The sequence below is a fragment of the Zingiber officinale genome, chromosome 3A (genome assembly GCF_018446385.1).
Source record: "Zingiber officinale cultivar Zhangliang chromosome 3A, Zo_v1.1, whole genome shotgun sequence".
Classification (NCBI taxonomy): Eukaryota; Viridiplantae; Streptophyta; class Magnoliopsida; order Zingiberales; family Zingiberaceae; genus Zingiber; species Zingiber officinale.
The window spans coordinates 158,858,047-158,873,879 of NC_055990.1; the positions used below are offsets into that span (position 1 = coordinate 158,858,047).

At 39.8% G+C, this 15,833-nt stretch overlaps 1 protein-coding gene across 3 annotated transcripts; it reads left to right on the plus strand.

Annotated features, from left to right (window-relative positions):
• Window positions 1-11,778: 11,778 nt before the first annotated feature.
• On the plus strand, window positions 11,779-15,745 carry LOC122053037. Of its 3 annotated transcripts, none has more exons than XM_042614884.1 (6): window positions 11,779-11,912; window positions 13,082-13,360; window positions 13,473-13,579; window positions 13,718-13,850; window positions 13,936-14,130; window positions 15,197-15,745. In XM_042614884.1, the coding sequence occupies exons 2-6, from the start codon at window positions 13,088-13,090 to the stop codon at window positions 15,482-15,484; spliced, it is 996 nt and encodes a 331-aa protein (XP_042470818.1). In that variant the 5' UTR covers window positions 11,779-11,912; window positions 13,082-13,087; the 3' UTR covers window positions 15,485-15,745. The 3 variants fall into 3 exon arrangements, with proteins under 3 accessions (XP_042470818.1, XP_042470817.1, XP_042470819.1); XM_042614883.1 differs by having other exon boundaries at window positions 11,833-11,984; XM_042614885.1 differs by lacking the exon at window positions 11,779-11,912 and adding an exon at window positions 12,048-12,244.
• The last annotated feature ends 88 nt before the right edge of the window (window positions 15,746-15,833 follow it).

Here is a 15,833-nt window from a genome sequence, read left to right on the forward strand (position 1 = left end):
GTCAAAACTTCTTTCTTTTTGTAACCCTACTAAACGACCTCCAAAAATTACGTAAAAATACTCTAAAAATTCCTAAAAATCTCTAGAATATTTTAAAAGCATTTCCAAATATTTTTATGGACTTTTAAAACTTGAAATAGGGAAAATTGGGTCGTTACAATCCCCCATACCTTATAAAAAGTTCGTCCTCGAACTTAGAATAGCTCTGGATACTTCTGTCTCATACTATCCTCCCGCTCCCAAGTGATTTCCTCGTACTTCTGGTTCTGCCAGACGACTTCTTTGTTTCTCAATCTCTTGATTGCTCTGTCCACTATCTGTGTAGGTCTACTCTCGTAGCTAAGATCCTCTTGGATCTGCACTGTCTGAGGCTGAATCACTTGGCTGGGGTCGTGAAGACACTTCTTTAGCATGGAGACATGAAATACATTATGTATTGCTGACATGTCTTCTGGTAAGTCCAGCTTGTAAGCTACTTTCCCAATCCTTTCTGTGATCAGGTAAGGTCCTTCATAACGAGGACTTAATTTGCCCTTCTTACCAAATCTCATCACTCTCTTCATAGGAGCGACCTTGAGAAAGACTGAATCCCCTACTTGGAATTCAAGTAGCCTACGGCGTGTGTCAACATAATTCTCCTGTCTATTCTGGGCAGTCTCTATCCTCTGTCTGATCTTCTCGATAGCCTGAGTAGTCTCATCTATCAGTTCTGTCTGAATGCCCAGTTCTACTTCCATTTCTTTTCTCTCTCCTGCTTCTTGCCAGCATATGGGTGATCTGCACTTCCTGTCATATAGTGCCTCATAAGGTGCCATCTTGATGGTGGCCTGATAACTATTGTTGTAGGCAAATTCAGCTAAGCATAGATACTTGCACCAACTTCCTTTGAAATCTAGTGCACAAACTCTGAGCATATCTTCTAGAATCTGATTTACTCGCTCTGTCTGTCCATCAGTCTAAGGATGGAAGGCTATGCTGAACTTGAGTTTGGTGCCTAGTGCAGTCTGAACACACTCCCAAAAGTGAGAGGTGAAGCGCCCATCTCTATCAGAAACAATAGATTTAGGAACTCCGTGCAGTCTGATCATCTCTTTAACATACAGCTATACCAACTGCTCTGTAGAGTGGGACACCTTGATGGCTAGAAAATGTGCAGACTTGGTCAATCTGTCCACTATCACCCATATCGCATCATATCTATTTGTGGTTCTTGGGAGACCTGTTATGAAGTCCATGGATATGTCTTCCCACTTCCACTCTGGTATAGGAAGAGGCTGTAGAACTCCTCCTGGTCTCTGGTGTTCTGCTTTAACCCTCTGACATGTCAAGCAGGTACTGACATATTTAACTACATCTCTTTTGAGTCTAGACCACCAAAATTTCTGTTTCACGTCTTGATACATCTTGGTAGAACCAGGATGCATGGAGTAGGGTGTACTATGAGCTTCCTCTAAAATTTTCTTTCTCAGCTCTTCATCATTGGGGACATAAAGGCGGCTCCCCTGATAAAGAATTCCACTGTCTGATACTCGAAGCTCTGAATTTTCTCCTTCTTGTATCCCTTGCTTAATCTTTTGGATATCTGGATCTTCACTTTGCTTTCTCTGTATATCCTCAAGCAGGGTAGACTCCAAGGTCAATGCAGAGAGTTGCCCATAAATAACCTCAAGTCCGAAATCTGACAACTCCTTCTGCAGTGGCAGGGCTAATGATGACAAAGACATCAGGGATGCACTGGATTTTCGACTTAGTGCATCTGCCACTTTGTTGGCTTTACCTGGGTGGTAGGGGATTTCACAGTCATAGTCTTTGACCAACTCTAGCCACCTACGCTGTCTCATGTTTAAGTCCTTCTGAGTGAAGAAGTACTTAAGACTCTGATGATCTATGAAGATTCTACACTGAACTCCATACAAATAATGTCGCCAGAGTTTCAGTGCAAAAATCACAGCTGCCAGCTCAAGATCGTGAGTGAGATAGTTCTTTTCATAATCTTTGAGTTGTCTGGAAGCATAGGCTATGACTTTTTCTTCTTGCATGAGTACAGCTCCTAAACTCATCTTGGAAGTATCACTGTAGATGTCGAAACTCTTGTCGCTTTGTGGAACAGTCAGAATGGGAGCACTGATCAATCTCTTCTTTAGCTCTTGATAATTCTGCTCACATTTATCTGACCATTCGAATCTCTTGTTCTTTCTGATGAGGGTTGTTAGTGGAGAGGCTATCCTGGAAAAGTCCTCCACGAATCTTCCTGTAGTACCCAGCTAAACCAAGGAAGTTTCTGATCTCTCTGACGTTCTTGGGTCTACTCCAGTTGTTGACCGCTTCCACTTTGGCTAGATCCACTTGAATACCTTCTTTAGAAATAATGTGACCTAGAAACGCCACCTGCTCTAACTAGAACTCGCACTTTGAGAATTTAACATATAGCTGCTTTTGCTGAAGGGTCTGCAATACTATCCTCAAGTGCGTGTCATGCCCCTCTGGGGTTCTTGAATAGACTAGAATGTCATCGATGAATACGATGACAAATTTGTCAAGGTATTCTCTGAACACTCTGTTCATTAAGTCCATAAAGACCGTTAGTGCGTTAGTCACTCCAAAAGGCATGACTATAAATTGTAGTGTCTAGATCTGGTTCTGAAAGTCGTTCTGGGTATATCCCTTTCTTTCACTTTCAGCTGATGGTACCCAGAGCGCAGGTCTATCTTTGAGAATACTGTTGTCCTTTTTAGTTGATCATATAGATCATCTATTCTGGAATAAGGGTACTTGTCCTTATCATCACTTGATTCAGAGCTCTGTAATCTATGCACATCCGCATAGATCCGTCCTTCTTCTTGACAAACAACACAGGAGCTCCCAAAGGTGAGTGACTAGGGCGAATGAAGCCTTTGTCAAGTAACTCCTGTAGTTATGCTTGTAACTCTTTCAACTCTGCTGGAGACATGCGATACGGAGCTTTTGAAATTGGACTGGTACCAGGAACCAATTCAATCTCAAACTCCACTTCTCTGTTGGGAGGTAGTCCAGGTAGCCCTTCTGGAAATACCTTTGGATACTCACAGACTACCCGAACATATTCCTGCTTGGGTCTTTCTTGTTATCTTTGTCCTTCCAGTTCTGATTACTTGACTGGGGTCTCTGTTTCCCCACTGTCTTGTCTTCTATCTTGACTGGCTTGTGTTGCGTTTGTTGTGCCTTGATGCGGTTCAGATAGTGCTCACTAATGCCCTGCTGACCAGCTCTTCACCAATCTGTGGTCGGTAAGTTTCACTACTCACATTAAGTGCTATTTCTGGTCTCAACATTCGGAGCATCAGTCTGACTCGTTCTTTTCTCTGTACTTACTAACTCTAGGCAAAGACGAGCTAGCCTGTTGAATCTTTTGACCGCTTCTTCTACTGGTAGGTTACCTTGTCTGAATTCTATAAGCTCCTCATAATGTTAATTGGTGATCCGTTGACGGAAGACTTCTTCGTAAAACTCTATCTCGAAGTCAGCCCAGCTCATCTGGTTGACTACTCTCCTACTCTTAACTCGCTCCCACTACATACAAGCATCTCCAGATAGGCAGAAAGAGGCACACTTACCCTTCTCGACTTCTGGTCAGTCAAGAAGCTCCATTGTGCTCTCAAGTGTCTTGAACCAAGCCTGGGCATCCCAGGACTCAGTCGTGCCTGAGAAGCTTTCTGGTTTCAGCTTCAGCCACTGGATGAAGTATGCTTCTTGTCTTCTAGGTGTTGTGGCGACTTCCAGAGCAACTGATAGGACTTCAGTCACCACTGGGGTCTCCACATTAATGGTTGGGGGAGTGGGAGGAGCTGGCTTCTGATTGGCCATTAGATTGGCAATCACTTGCTGCCGCTCGCTACTTGTCTCTGAAGTTGAGCAACAACTTCAGAGAGAATAGGCTCAGTTGATCTAAGCTCTTCGTTCTCCTGATCTTGGTTCTCAGTACGAACGGTACGGGGATGTTCTCTTCTTGCCATCTAATTATGCAAAGAAAAAGACTTGATATCTTCTCTATCCTTTCTAAACATACATATATATGGATCAAGAAAGGAAAACCAATAACTTCTATCTTACTTAAGTACTCATAAGCAATTACTCTGTACTGCAGTAATAATAAGGAAAGCAATAAAAGAAAGAATTTAAATACTTCCTTACTTGGAGACGGCAAGGAAGATGCTGATGTGTGTGTGATGCTGGAGAATGGAACACTACTTTGATACCAACTGTAACGACCCACCTTCTACACTACTACTACTCTCTAAAGGTGGACGCTACTTAACTACTAACTCTATTTAACCGGTGTGATTAAAAACCACATGGAAACTCTACCGAAAAATTTCGGTAGAATCTCCCTTGTACCGGTGACCTTAAACTGATATACAAACACTGTATACATCAGCCACAGGCGGTTGGAACATATATCAGACAACCATGCAGTTTATATATATGAAAAAGAATCAAAATACTGAAAGAAATAACTCTATCAATGCATGATAAAAACACTCCAATGAAAATAGCATATACAAGTTCTAAATTCTTTTAACAATTCAACGGAAGCAATCTTAATAAATTTTTTTAAGCTAAGTCCCAAGATCTCTCCATAGTCCTGGCATCACACACCGTCACAGCATCTCCTTGTCGCCTTCCTTCTTATCCTTTTCCTTTTCCTTTATCTTTTATCTGCAGTAGGAGAAATGCAGACTATAAGCAAAATGCTTAGTGAGTGCTATCTAACTCACAAAAACTCGATATGCATGTATATAAATAAAAGAGACATGCTAAAACTGAATGCTAACATGTAAAGCTACTCATGCTCATAAATAGCAAAGAAATCAACTAACTGAAAAGCTAACATATAAAGCTAAACATGCTCATCAACTAGCAAATAAATAACATGTAAGAAACTGAACATGTAAAAGCTGCTAGCATAAAAGAAAGCTAAACTTGCTGATCTTTAAAACAAAGTGAAGCTTACTTTATTTACTCTAAACTTATTCTTTTATTTCACTTGTTTAAAATTTATACTTTAATACTTGAAAATAATAATCAACTTCTCTTGGGCCCAGGCGTAGTACCATCTTGTGCGCGTTCCCTAATAGGTTGGGGTAGCGAGCCACCAATCCTAAAAGAGCAAACCTTGGTCTACCAGGGCCAAGACCTTGGAATTGAACACCTGGATTTGTTTAACGACAACCTTGGAAGTCGGGTACTAGCCTCTTCTTAAAAGTAAAATACTTATTATCTTAATTACTTCTTCTTTAAATGCCTTGTCATTTTAATAGCATCTTGTGTGCCAAAATCCCTAAAGTCTTGACTTTGGGATTTACCTAAGGCCTTGGCCTTTTATTTCTTTTCTTTTTCTTTCTTTTTACTTGTTAATGCTTCTAAAAGAATTTGATAGAACTCTTATTTTCCCACTAGAATACATGGCTGTTCATACTTATTAAAATAGCAAATGAAAACTAAAGAAACTGCTCATGTGTATCTAGTAATAAAGAAAACTGATCATGCTCAACTCATAGCAATTAAAAACTGCACATGCTCAATAATAGCAAATGAAAACTAGAAAAATCTACATATAAGACTAATACAAATCTGCACTGTGAATGTTACAAAATTCTGCAAACATTCCTACCTCGAGAGAAAACTATTGAGGCATATATACACCTAAGAAAACTAGGCTGAATTCTATACCAAATCATGCCTAATGAGCTAGAGAAAAATGGATATTGCTTCTACTTAAACTCGATGTTCACTAACTACTCAGCTAAATCCCTAGCAACCATTCTGCACAACAAATTGTGAAATAAAGGAATCAAGCTTGCCGAATTGAAACTTTAAAAATTAAACTTGCTGAGTTATCAAAAAGAAAGGTTGTCCTATGCTCTAATAGAGTTGTATGTTTCTGCAGTGAACTCAAAGAAAACTTGAACTGGAATAAGCTCCAAAGGGCTGTTCTAAGCTCTAGTAAAACTGTTCATGGTTACAAAAATGCACTGATATGCTAAACTACACTAAGAAGGAATATAAATCTGCGTCAAAGAATTAATAACACAAAGTCTAGCAACATGTTAAGGATTAATAACACTAAGTCTAGCATCATGTTAAGGATTAATAACACCACCAAACCTGCACAGCAACTCCAACTCAACCTAAAACCTGCTGGGATAGGGTCATATGGAAGGGTGTACTTTGCAATTCTAAACAATGAAAAGCCCAAAAATCCACCGAGCATAAACCCAATTCAAACAACTACTAACCTGTTCGATACAAAGGAATAGACAATCATGCAAAGATAGGGCTACATAGCTCCAACATTCTAACTTCCAAAAAGAATTAGAAATCAAGCGATAACCTATAGAACACTCACGACAGAAATCTTCAAAGACAAAACTCCTTACAGCATGCTTCAACAATCAAGAAGAACAAGCATAATCTTTACAGCATGGTTCGAAATCAAGAAGAACAAGTCCGAAAACTACTCTCAGAAATCTAACTCACGGCAATAAGCATGAAAACCAAAATCCTTAAATCACGGCAGCAAGGAAAGAAAATCTCGGAGCTATCCTACTGCAGGTGAGTAGCAACTCACCGAGTGTTCTTGGACTTACAACCGGAGAAGAAAAGAGGCTTCTAGGGCTTCGGGAGAAGCTTGAAATCTTGACTCTTCTTCACGTTTCCGAGCTCCCCTCGTCGAGGTGATCACGCACGGTGAAGACCGGCCGGAAGAAGTCTTCGTCGGTGCCGGAGAAAAGACCTAACGTCGTTGCCCCTTTCCGCCCGAGAAGAATCGCTCGAAGAACAGCGCCGTCGCGGAGGAGAAGGGAAAGAACAGATAGGGTTTCGGGAAAAATTTCGATCCTTTTTAAAAAAAACGATTCCCATTATAACTACACTATAAGTATCTCTGGTTAACAAAATGAGCACAGCTCTGTTGGTTGGCCTGGGTTCGGCTGAGGTTCGGCTCGGGTCGAGGTCTTGGGTTTGAGTCTCACCTTCAACGGTTTTTGTCAAAACTTCTTTCTTTTTGTAACCCTACTAAACGACCTCCAAAAATTACGTAAAAATACTCTAAAAATTCCTAAAAATCTCTAGAATATTTTAAAATCATTTCCAAATATTTTTATGGACTTTTAAAACTTGAAATAGGGAAAATTGGGTCGTTACAAATTTCTCCCAGAGGTCTTTTGCGGAGTCGTAGCTTCCGATTTGACTTACCTCTTGGGGTGGAAGAACGCTGAGCAAGTGAAACTCAGCTTTTCCGTTCGCCACAAAATTCGCCTGCTCCTTCTTCGTCCATTGGAACTCTTCTTTGTCTTTAGGAGCTGAAAAATCGTATTTTATTGTTAGTAAGATATCGAACTCGGTTTTGAAGAATACCTCCATTTTTCGCTTCTATGTAGCGAAATCTCCGTCGAACATCGGGGGATGGATGTTCGCGCCGGCCATTGTCTTGATCGTAGTGCTTCAGTTGGCAGTTAGTTCTTCTGAGACGATCAGACTCTGATATCACTTGTTGGTGCAGCGGAAGCCGGCAAGAGGGGGGGTGAATTGCTCCTGAAAAAATAAATATACTCTCCTCATACTTTCAACTCAAATTAGTGCAATAGTTAAATAAAACAGTAAAAGAAAGACACAGGAGAATTAACCTGGTTACAACCAAGGAGGTTGTTAATCCAGGGCAGTAGAAAAAGCGCAATAAAAAAAACCTCCTTTGCTGAAGGCGGAGAAGCCTTTTACACTTTCAAAAGCTCAGAACTATTGCTAGGAAACACTACAGATTGAATGCTTGAGTTGATGTTGAATTCCTAGCTCCAGGGGCCTTTTTATAGCTCCTGGAAAGTCTATCCCGAGGGTCCAAGGCGCCTCCAACAAGGTTTAAGGTGTCTCCAGCTCGGTCAGCGGATAAAACTTTATCCGCAGCGCAAACGGTCAAAACAGACCTGTTGAAGGCGCCTTCAACAGGCTTGAAGGCGCCTTCAAGGGCGCCTTCAAGCTACAGTAACTTCCTGCTACAGTAATTTCCAGCCTCTTTTGACTCATTTTCTTCTTCGCTTTGGCTTCCGAAACTCCGTTCTTTTGGGTGATTGCGGCCAACCGGAATAGGGCTCACCCGAACCCAATTCCCGGCCTTCTCCTCGAGCAGCCTTCCATCCGGCTTAACGTCCTTCGAACGTCGCGCACGCTCTTCACGCCCATCGGAGTACTCTTCCGTAGCTCTCTCGTCCTTCGGACGCACCGAGCCCGTCGGCTCCCTTCCCGTGCCGTCCTTCTCGCTAGCTGCGTCTTCCGCTCGACTTCCTGTGCTCCTAAGCTCCTGCACACTCAGACACAGGGATCAAACACAACAGGGCCTAACTAACTTGGTTGATCACATCAAAACTACCACGGGGTCCAACAGGAGATACACGTTATTCACTGTTTGTGCCTACGTTACTGTTGCTCCACTTTCCTTCTACACTTTCGATGACTGACTTGAGCGTCGAAGAGCCAACGCTAGAACTCCTTCCCTGGCTCGGCACTGACATTACTTGTTTTGCAAAGCAGAATGACATCTACAGCCGATCAGCAAAGCAGTCACATCCCCAACTTTCCACCTTCCCGCTTTCAGGCAGGATCATTAGTGATTACTGATTGTGTCATTGGGAGATCCAATAACATCCAATGATTAATTCAAGACAGTTATAACTAGTCCCTAGGGCAATGGTGCAAACATAGGACGTCTTTTTAGTTTCTCAGACATCTAAAGATTGAGTTTTAGTTTTGACGAATTAATGAAATGAGCAATTGACCTAAGAATGTCGAGTTCATGGGATGTTCGTTGAAAGCGCTTCTCGATTTACTTGATGGTCGGTGAGAAATTTGTTGGAGCAATCTAGTGACCCTAGGTTTTGATGTTTGGGCAAAGGTTTAAGTTAGTTTTATTGTTGTATTTAATATGCATTGTGAGTATGCAAGATATAGGTACAACAAGGAGAGTCCAAGTGTGATCTTGGCAAAGGAGGAAACTCAAAGGGTGAGTCTTGGCGGTGTAACTTCAAGCATATAGTCTTGGCAACGTAAGTCCAAGTGTAATTTGACAATGGATGAAGTCCCGGAGGCGGGACCTCTTGGCAAAAAAAGACCCGACAATAAGGACAAGGCCGATGGAAGCTCCAGAAGGTAAGACCTGAAGGATGGGGAGGTATCCGAGGGACGCGAGGCTGATGGAAGAGGCTACAAGGCTAGGTCTAGGTTGGTCGGCCGAGGACGAGTGCTGAGAGATTGTACTCGGGGTAAAATATTAGGTATAGGGTTTTACTGTAGCGTCAATGTAGCAATACTGTATGTAACGACCCATCTTCTGGGTACTAGGCTGTAAGGCCGATCGCTGACAGTAATGCTGTGTAACGGTCTGATTTCCACAGAGGGCAGTCGACTGCATGTTTTAGCAGTCGACTGGTAGGCGGGGTTTTCAACCCGCGAGCTATAAAACCAAAGCTTGGGAGCTTGGTTTGAGTTGACGAAATTAGACTTGGTTAAGGTCTAATTAGTAGTCTACAAGTGCTCAAGAGTTTTCCTTGTGTCCAAAAGGTCTTGGTGAGTTTGTGGTGAGGTTTCTCCACCCACAAGGAGTTTGAGCTAGCCGGAGGTCTTCCGGGGAGTAATCCACCGACGGATAGGGATCGTCCACCTTACGGACACGCCGTGGAGTAGGAGCTTTATCTCCGAATCACGTAAATGATCGTGTAGCTTGGTTTGCATTCTTTCTTGTCTTGTATTTTGTTTAGCTTGTTTATTTTTGTATTATTCCGCTGCGCAAGCTAACAACGTAGGAAGCGAACGATTTGGGTGAGCCGTTATTCACCCCCCTCTAGCGGACGTCAAGGTCCCAACAAAATTTTCATAGGACTGGACTGGTCATCTTAAGGATTAGTTAACGTAAGTTGGATATATGATGTCAATTAAAAAAGATGATCATAAATAAATACTTAGTTTCGACTAAAAAAATATAGTCATAACTACTCCCCAAGACATTATGTGGTGGTAAATTGCATGGTGCATTTCTCAAGTAATTAGGGTTCAAAAATCACGTAGTGCATGCATGCAACGCTTGACATTAGGGCGTTATTTCGGAGTCACTTTGCTTTCTATATTTATTTGGTGGTTGAAATGTAGATTGAATCGTCCATCCTAAGATTAATCGGTGTAAATTAAATATTTGGTATAAAGAAAAGATGGTCATAACTGGATCCTCGAGTCACGATGTAACAGTAAAATATTTAAATAATCTGTCAAGCGTACTCATAATTTGAATCATAGTTACGATGCATTATAAATATTTTTTTCTCTGGTAAAATAAAAACTTTAGAACGTTGGCTACTAGCTAAGAGGGTATTTGGCTGAGCTTATAAGCTCTCTAGCTCTTCAAATTTGCTTGGTAAAATTTTTTTTAAACAGCTTATAAGCTATCAAAATAAGTTATTCTAGAGCTTATAAGTTGGTTTTAAAAAAGTATGAAAGCCCATATTTTTTAAAAAAAGATTTTATTTTAATAATTTTATTCTCTAAAATATCGTTATATAATTTTATAAATCTTCATCTTATCTTCCATAAATTTTTATAAACTAATATCTTTTTATCTTCGTCGACTTATCTTCCAAGACTATGTCATCTTTTCCACCAATGCTTTTTTTCAATTTTCTCTTTCTCGATGTAAAAATTCACTCAAAACCCTCTATTAATAAAAAATCTAAAACCCTCTATTAATAGTATTATATCCTTTTTAATAATTTTATTAATAAAAAGATCTTATAATATCAAACACATTAATATTTTTAAATTGATTATAATAAATTTACTCAAATACTTTAATATTTTATTTTTAAAATAAAACTTAACAACTTATAAACTTATAAAATGATTCACATTTTCAAATTTATCCGATGGCTGATCCAACCGGACCGTTCATCTCTCAAATCAATGAACTCTCATCCACCTGTTTTATCTTAAAAAAAATGGTCATAATTATTTTATAATTCTTTTCTTATTTTTCCCATTTATTTAATAATAATTCAATTATCAAGAGTAAGGCCCACGTCGGTTAAAATCTTTTAATTTTCTCTAGCAAGTACCTATATATTTATATTAAATTATAACTACCTTGCAGGCTCACACCTCATGTTACCCACCAAGTTTTGAATATTGTCCAGCCGCCCTCATCCTGCATTGCAACGCTCGCCGTCGACCTACATTGCCCGCCGACCAATCTCACGGTTTACTCGCCTTTTGTACCCGCGCTTTAATTACTTCGCGGTGAGCCACGCGGGTCCCGCCGGCGATCTCGCCTTTCCTAGCCCCATGACGGCAGGCGTCGGATTCGGGCACAGGCCTGCGACATCACCGCTTCCCATTTCCTTTCTCACTTAGAAATCTTACCCAAACGTCCACCTGTGTACGACAAGTTCTAGGCTACTCCGTGAGCTCTGGGACCCTCCAATCGTCCAATAAATCTTCCGGGTTTGGAATTTAAGGTAATCTCGTGAGTTCTAACATCAAATCGAGGCAGGGGCCGTCGACTCGTCCGTAGAGGTCGCCAAGAAAAACGACGTTTTTTTTAAAGGCATGTAATTTTCTTGCCCTTTTTTAATTCATCGACAGCTTGATTATATCTTCGAAAGCGTCCGTTGACCCACTAAAGCCCGACTAAACTATCATTGGCTAAGAAGTGGGCCTGGAAGCGTAATGCACAAGGTACAAAAGAGAGTGTGACGTTCGAGTAGCGGTAGAAATCGTAATTTGATATTTCTATGCATTGTCGAAGCAATTAAATGGTACCAAAATATAACTCCCGACATTTCCAGCGAATTAGCGACTCCGTCGCTCTCCGCTTCGGCCGGACCTCTTCCCACTTCCTGGTAATCTTCCTCGCTCGCTCGCTCGCTCGCTCGCTCTTCTCCACTCGAGGAACCTTGTGGTGTTTGTGATTCGTAAGCTATGGAGAATTTTGTATTTGGTTCAGATTTGTGCTTATGATACATGTACTTGACATGATTTCTGAATCACTTGATCGCTCCTCTTTCCGCGTCGAATGCTTCCAGTTGTTGGATCTTGTTGTAGGTTTTTTTTTGTGGATTTTGTTGGCTAGGGCGAAGAGTGTTGCGGTGGACTGCAAACCTAGCAAGAGAAACGGTGGTTGTTTTTTCGCTGCTTCATCTCTACGCTTGGGCTCTGTTTTGGTTGATTGTTGGTTGGTGTAACCTTTTGCTCACTAAATTTCTGACTTGACGTGTAATAGTCACGCTCGATCTCGAGTGTTGTCGTTGCTACTCTAGTTTCAGATCTCGGGAAAAAGATGAAAATTTTCCTATGAAATTTATAGTGGTCGCTTGTCATATTGTTTGATAGTGTCATGAGTGAAATATCGATACTCCATCTTGCTTGTAGTCTATGCAACGCTGGGAAAAGTGGATTAGTAACTGTTGCGTTGTTCTAGGGTTCGGATGTGCTTACCGAACCAAATTGGTGTTCTTTGTTATTTGCATGTGAAAGGAAGTGGGCCTAGATAGGTGGCAGGTGCCTCTTGGTGAAACTTCATCTGTCATGATCCTTTTTCTTTTTGTTTTTCTTCCCCTTGCGATGCTTCCGAACCTTTGCTGGTAAATGAATCTAAAGTAGTAGGGATTGTGAGTAGGAGTCTAGGACTAGCTAAGTTATAGATAAAAGTCGAATTGTACTTTTCAGTACTTGTTTAAAAGACAAAGACAGTGTTAATCCATTTTCACCATTATACTACAACAGTAGATGCATTTTTCCATTTCTCTGTCATGAAAATTTGTTGAAATATTATCAGTGAGCCATAAATATTTCTAGTTGCTATTCTTTATTGATCACTCACGCTTAAAGTCAAATGATAGGAGGAAGTTCTGTGGCTTGGTTCACGGGGTCTGTTTGAATTATTTATGTCTCATATCTTATATTTTCCATCCATCACTATTTATGAGTATTAGCGCACACAAAATATATAGACGTGTAAATCTCTATGTTTATTTATATATTTACATTGGATTTTTTTCTGACTTAGCAGGTGTAAATGTCGACCAAAGCCCTCAGGGATCATAATATAAATGTAGTTTTGGGATCGGATAAGAAAGTTGATGGCAAAGGAAATTTAACAAAGCCATTTACTGAAAAGATCACTGAGAATGGATCTGAGTTACAGAAGAAAACTCCTCACCTATTTTCTACTCCATCATTTAATGGCGATGTTGTGGGGTCTAATGGATCAGAGACAGGAAATTCAGAAGTAGAGTACATAGAATCTGAAAATCTGGTTGATTTACCAGACTTGGATCTTTGCTTTAGTGTATGTTCTCATCCTCAAGTTTTCTTTGTTTCTTTCCCTATGCACTAACCTACCAGTGCAATTATCATTGACCTAATGAAGTAAATGGGTATTTCTTTTTTCTCTCACATAGACACTTTTAGCTAGGTTAGACTCGAAGGATTGGATTTCAGTATGTGAAGCCCTTAATAATGTGCGCCAATTGTCAATTTATCATGGGGAAAAACTGCTTGAAATCTTGTGAGTCATCTACTTATATTTTTCTTTGCAAGTATATCACACTATAATGGTTGTATATTGTACAATTAAGTTATTAATCATTTATCAACTGGCATTAATCAACTCTGGCTATTTCTTTTTCCAAACCTTCTATGGTAGAGGATCTGTGATTCCATTGATTGTGAAGTCACTGAAAAGTCCAAGAAGTGCTGTCTGCAAAACCGCAATTATGGCATCGGCTGACATATTTAGGTGTTACAATGATAAAGTTGTTGACTCAGTAGATCCCCTGGTATATTTTTTTCAACCATATATGTAATTTTATTATGTTAGTTTCCTGTATAAAATACTAATGCCATGGTCCTTTCTTGTTTTAGCTTGTCCAATTGTTACTAAAATCCTCGCAAGACAAGCGCTTTGTATGTGAAGCTGCTGTGGCAGCTCTAATAGCAATGACCATTTCAGTTTCTCCAACACTTTTGTTGCCAAAGTTGCTTCCTTATCTTAGCAACAAAAATCCTCGAATTCGAGCAAAAGCATCTATGTGTTTCAGAAGGAGTGTATCTCGACTTGTAAGTTCCCTTCTTTATTTTCAGAGGTATAATTGCTTATCGATCCATCTAGTTGGTGAATAATGTAGTTTACGCAAACTTATTTTGATGATCCATTGTAACTTCATTTTATGTATTTGTTTTAAGAAGTACTTTACATCAAGTTGGAGTCATATCCCTAGGTGTTACCATGTCCTTGATGATATTAGTATATTTTAATAGAATGATTTTTTATTGGATTGTTGGACGTTTTAGTACATTTAATCAAGGTTTATTTAAAATCCACCTGATCAGTAAGAAACATCTCATTAAATTTGTGTTAGCCTAATTTATCTGATTTAGCTTTTGTATTTATATTTTCATAAGCTAAAGAACCAGATGATTTGATTGCACTGTATAAATTATATTGCAATTATGACCGTCTCTAACATATTAGAAGTTCTGACTCCTTTTTTTCTGGGAATCATAAGAAATGTTAAATCCGTGAAGAAAAAAAAGTTGGCATTTTTTATCTTGTTTTCTAAATTATGTGTGGATCTTCTTATAAGTCAGACTGGGTGATTGTTAATTAAAGTGTTCCATTTCTTGGGGAAAAAATGGTTCTTATTATTTGATAAGTTCTACTGGAAACTGTAGGAAACATCTAATCCTATATTCCTATTGTATGGAACTAGTAAAAAGAATTTGTCCATTACTAATTTACGATTCATGATCATGAGAAATGGAACGGCAGCCACATACATACTCAGCCTGCTGGATCCTACTTTTTTATTTCGTTTTAAGTGAGACTTAAATTGAGGTAGATCTACATCATACTGATGCAGCGGGCTGTCATTTTAATATCTTTTTTGGATTCAGATTCAGATTTGAGTTGAATTCAGTCAAAATAATTAGGAAATATTATAATGTTCTCCATGATGTAGTTCTCAGATTTGAATTAAGCTTTTCTTTTTGTTTTTTGGTAAATGAAATCAAGCCATTTGAATAACTTATTGACCTTTGGAATCAGAACATGCATTCTCCTCCAAACCCTGACTCACAACTTGCTGAGCAGCGATTCTCAATAATTGAAAATCATTACTTGCAGGGAATGGAAGGGATCAAAGCTTACGGAATCGACAAGCTCATTGAAATTGCAGCATCCCAGCTCAGTGACCAGCTTCCTGAATCAAGAGAAGCCGCTCGGACACTTGCAGTTGAACTACAAGCCATTTATGTCAATTCTCAGACCTCCCTGAACGAAGGCTGTGCCGAGCTGGCGGATGCTGAGTCCTGGGAGACCTTCTGCCATGCAAAGCTCACGCCTTTAAGTGCTCAGGCAATTCTTCGTGTTACCTCATCCAATCAAAAAGAGGCTCCGGTGTTGGGTTGTTAGCCCCTGATGGCTAGGCTACTACATTTTGTGGTCAAACTCAGTGATTCCACTACTTGTTATCATCTTCATCAGCGAGTCAAATTTCCTCCAGCTATTTGTAGTCAACTACGCAAATCTAAATTCTCTACTTGAACTCTGCAGTATGGTTCTACTAGTTATGCATTTGATATTTTTGTACATGCTATATGACCATAGGAAATATGTGATCGAAGCATTTGTGGAAGTGATCTAATGCATTTGTTAAAAGCATCTATTCTTTCCTCTCGAATGTAGCAAATAAATATAGCGCCGGTTCATTTTTAGTTTACCAGTTTCTCAATTATTTTTATGCCTTGAAAGATTTTTATCA

What these genes read in the sequence shown, in the direction of transcription:
- LOC122053037 (XM_042614884.1), top strand. Translation starts at nt 13,088, where the DNA reads ATGTCGACCAAAGCCCTCAGGGATCATAATATAAATGTAGTTTTGGGA. An exon ending in GAAAAACTGCTTGAAATCTT is followed by an intron (nt 13,580 to 13,717) that starts GTGAGTCATCTA and finishes CTTCTATGGTAG; the next exon opens with AGGATCTGTGATTCCATTGA. An exon ending in GAAGGAGTGTATCTCGACTT is followed by an intron (nt 14,131 to 15,196) that starts GTAAGTTCCCTT and finishes CATTACTTGCAG; the next exon opens with GGAATGGAAGGGATCAAAGC.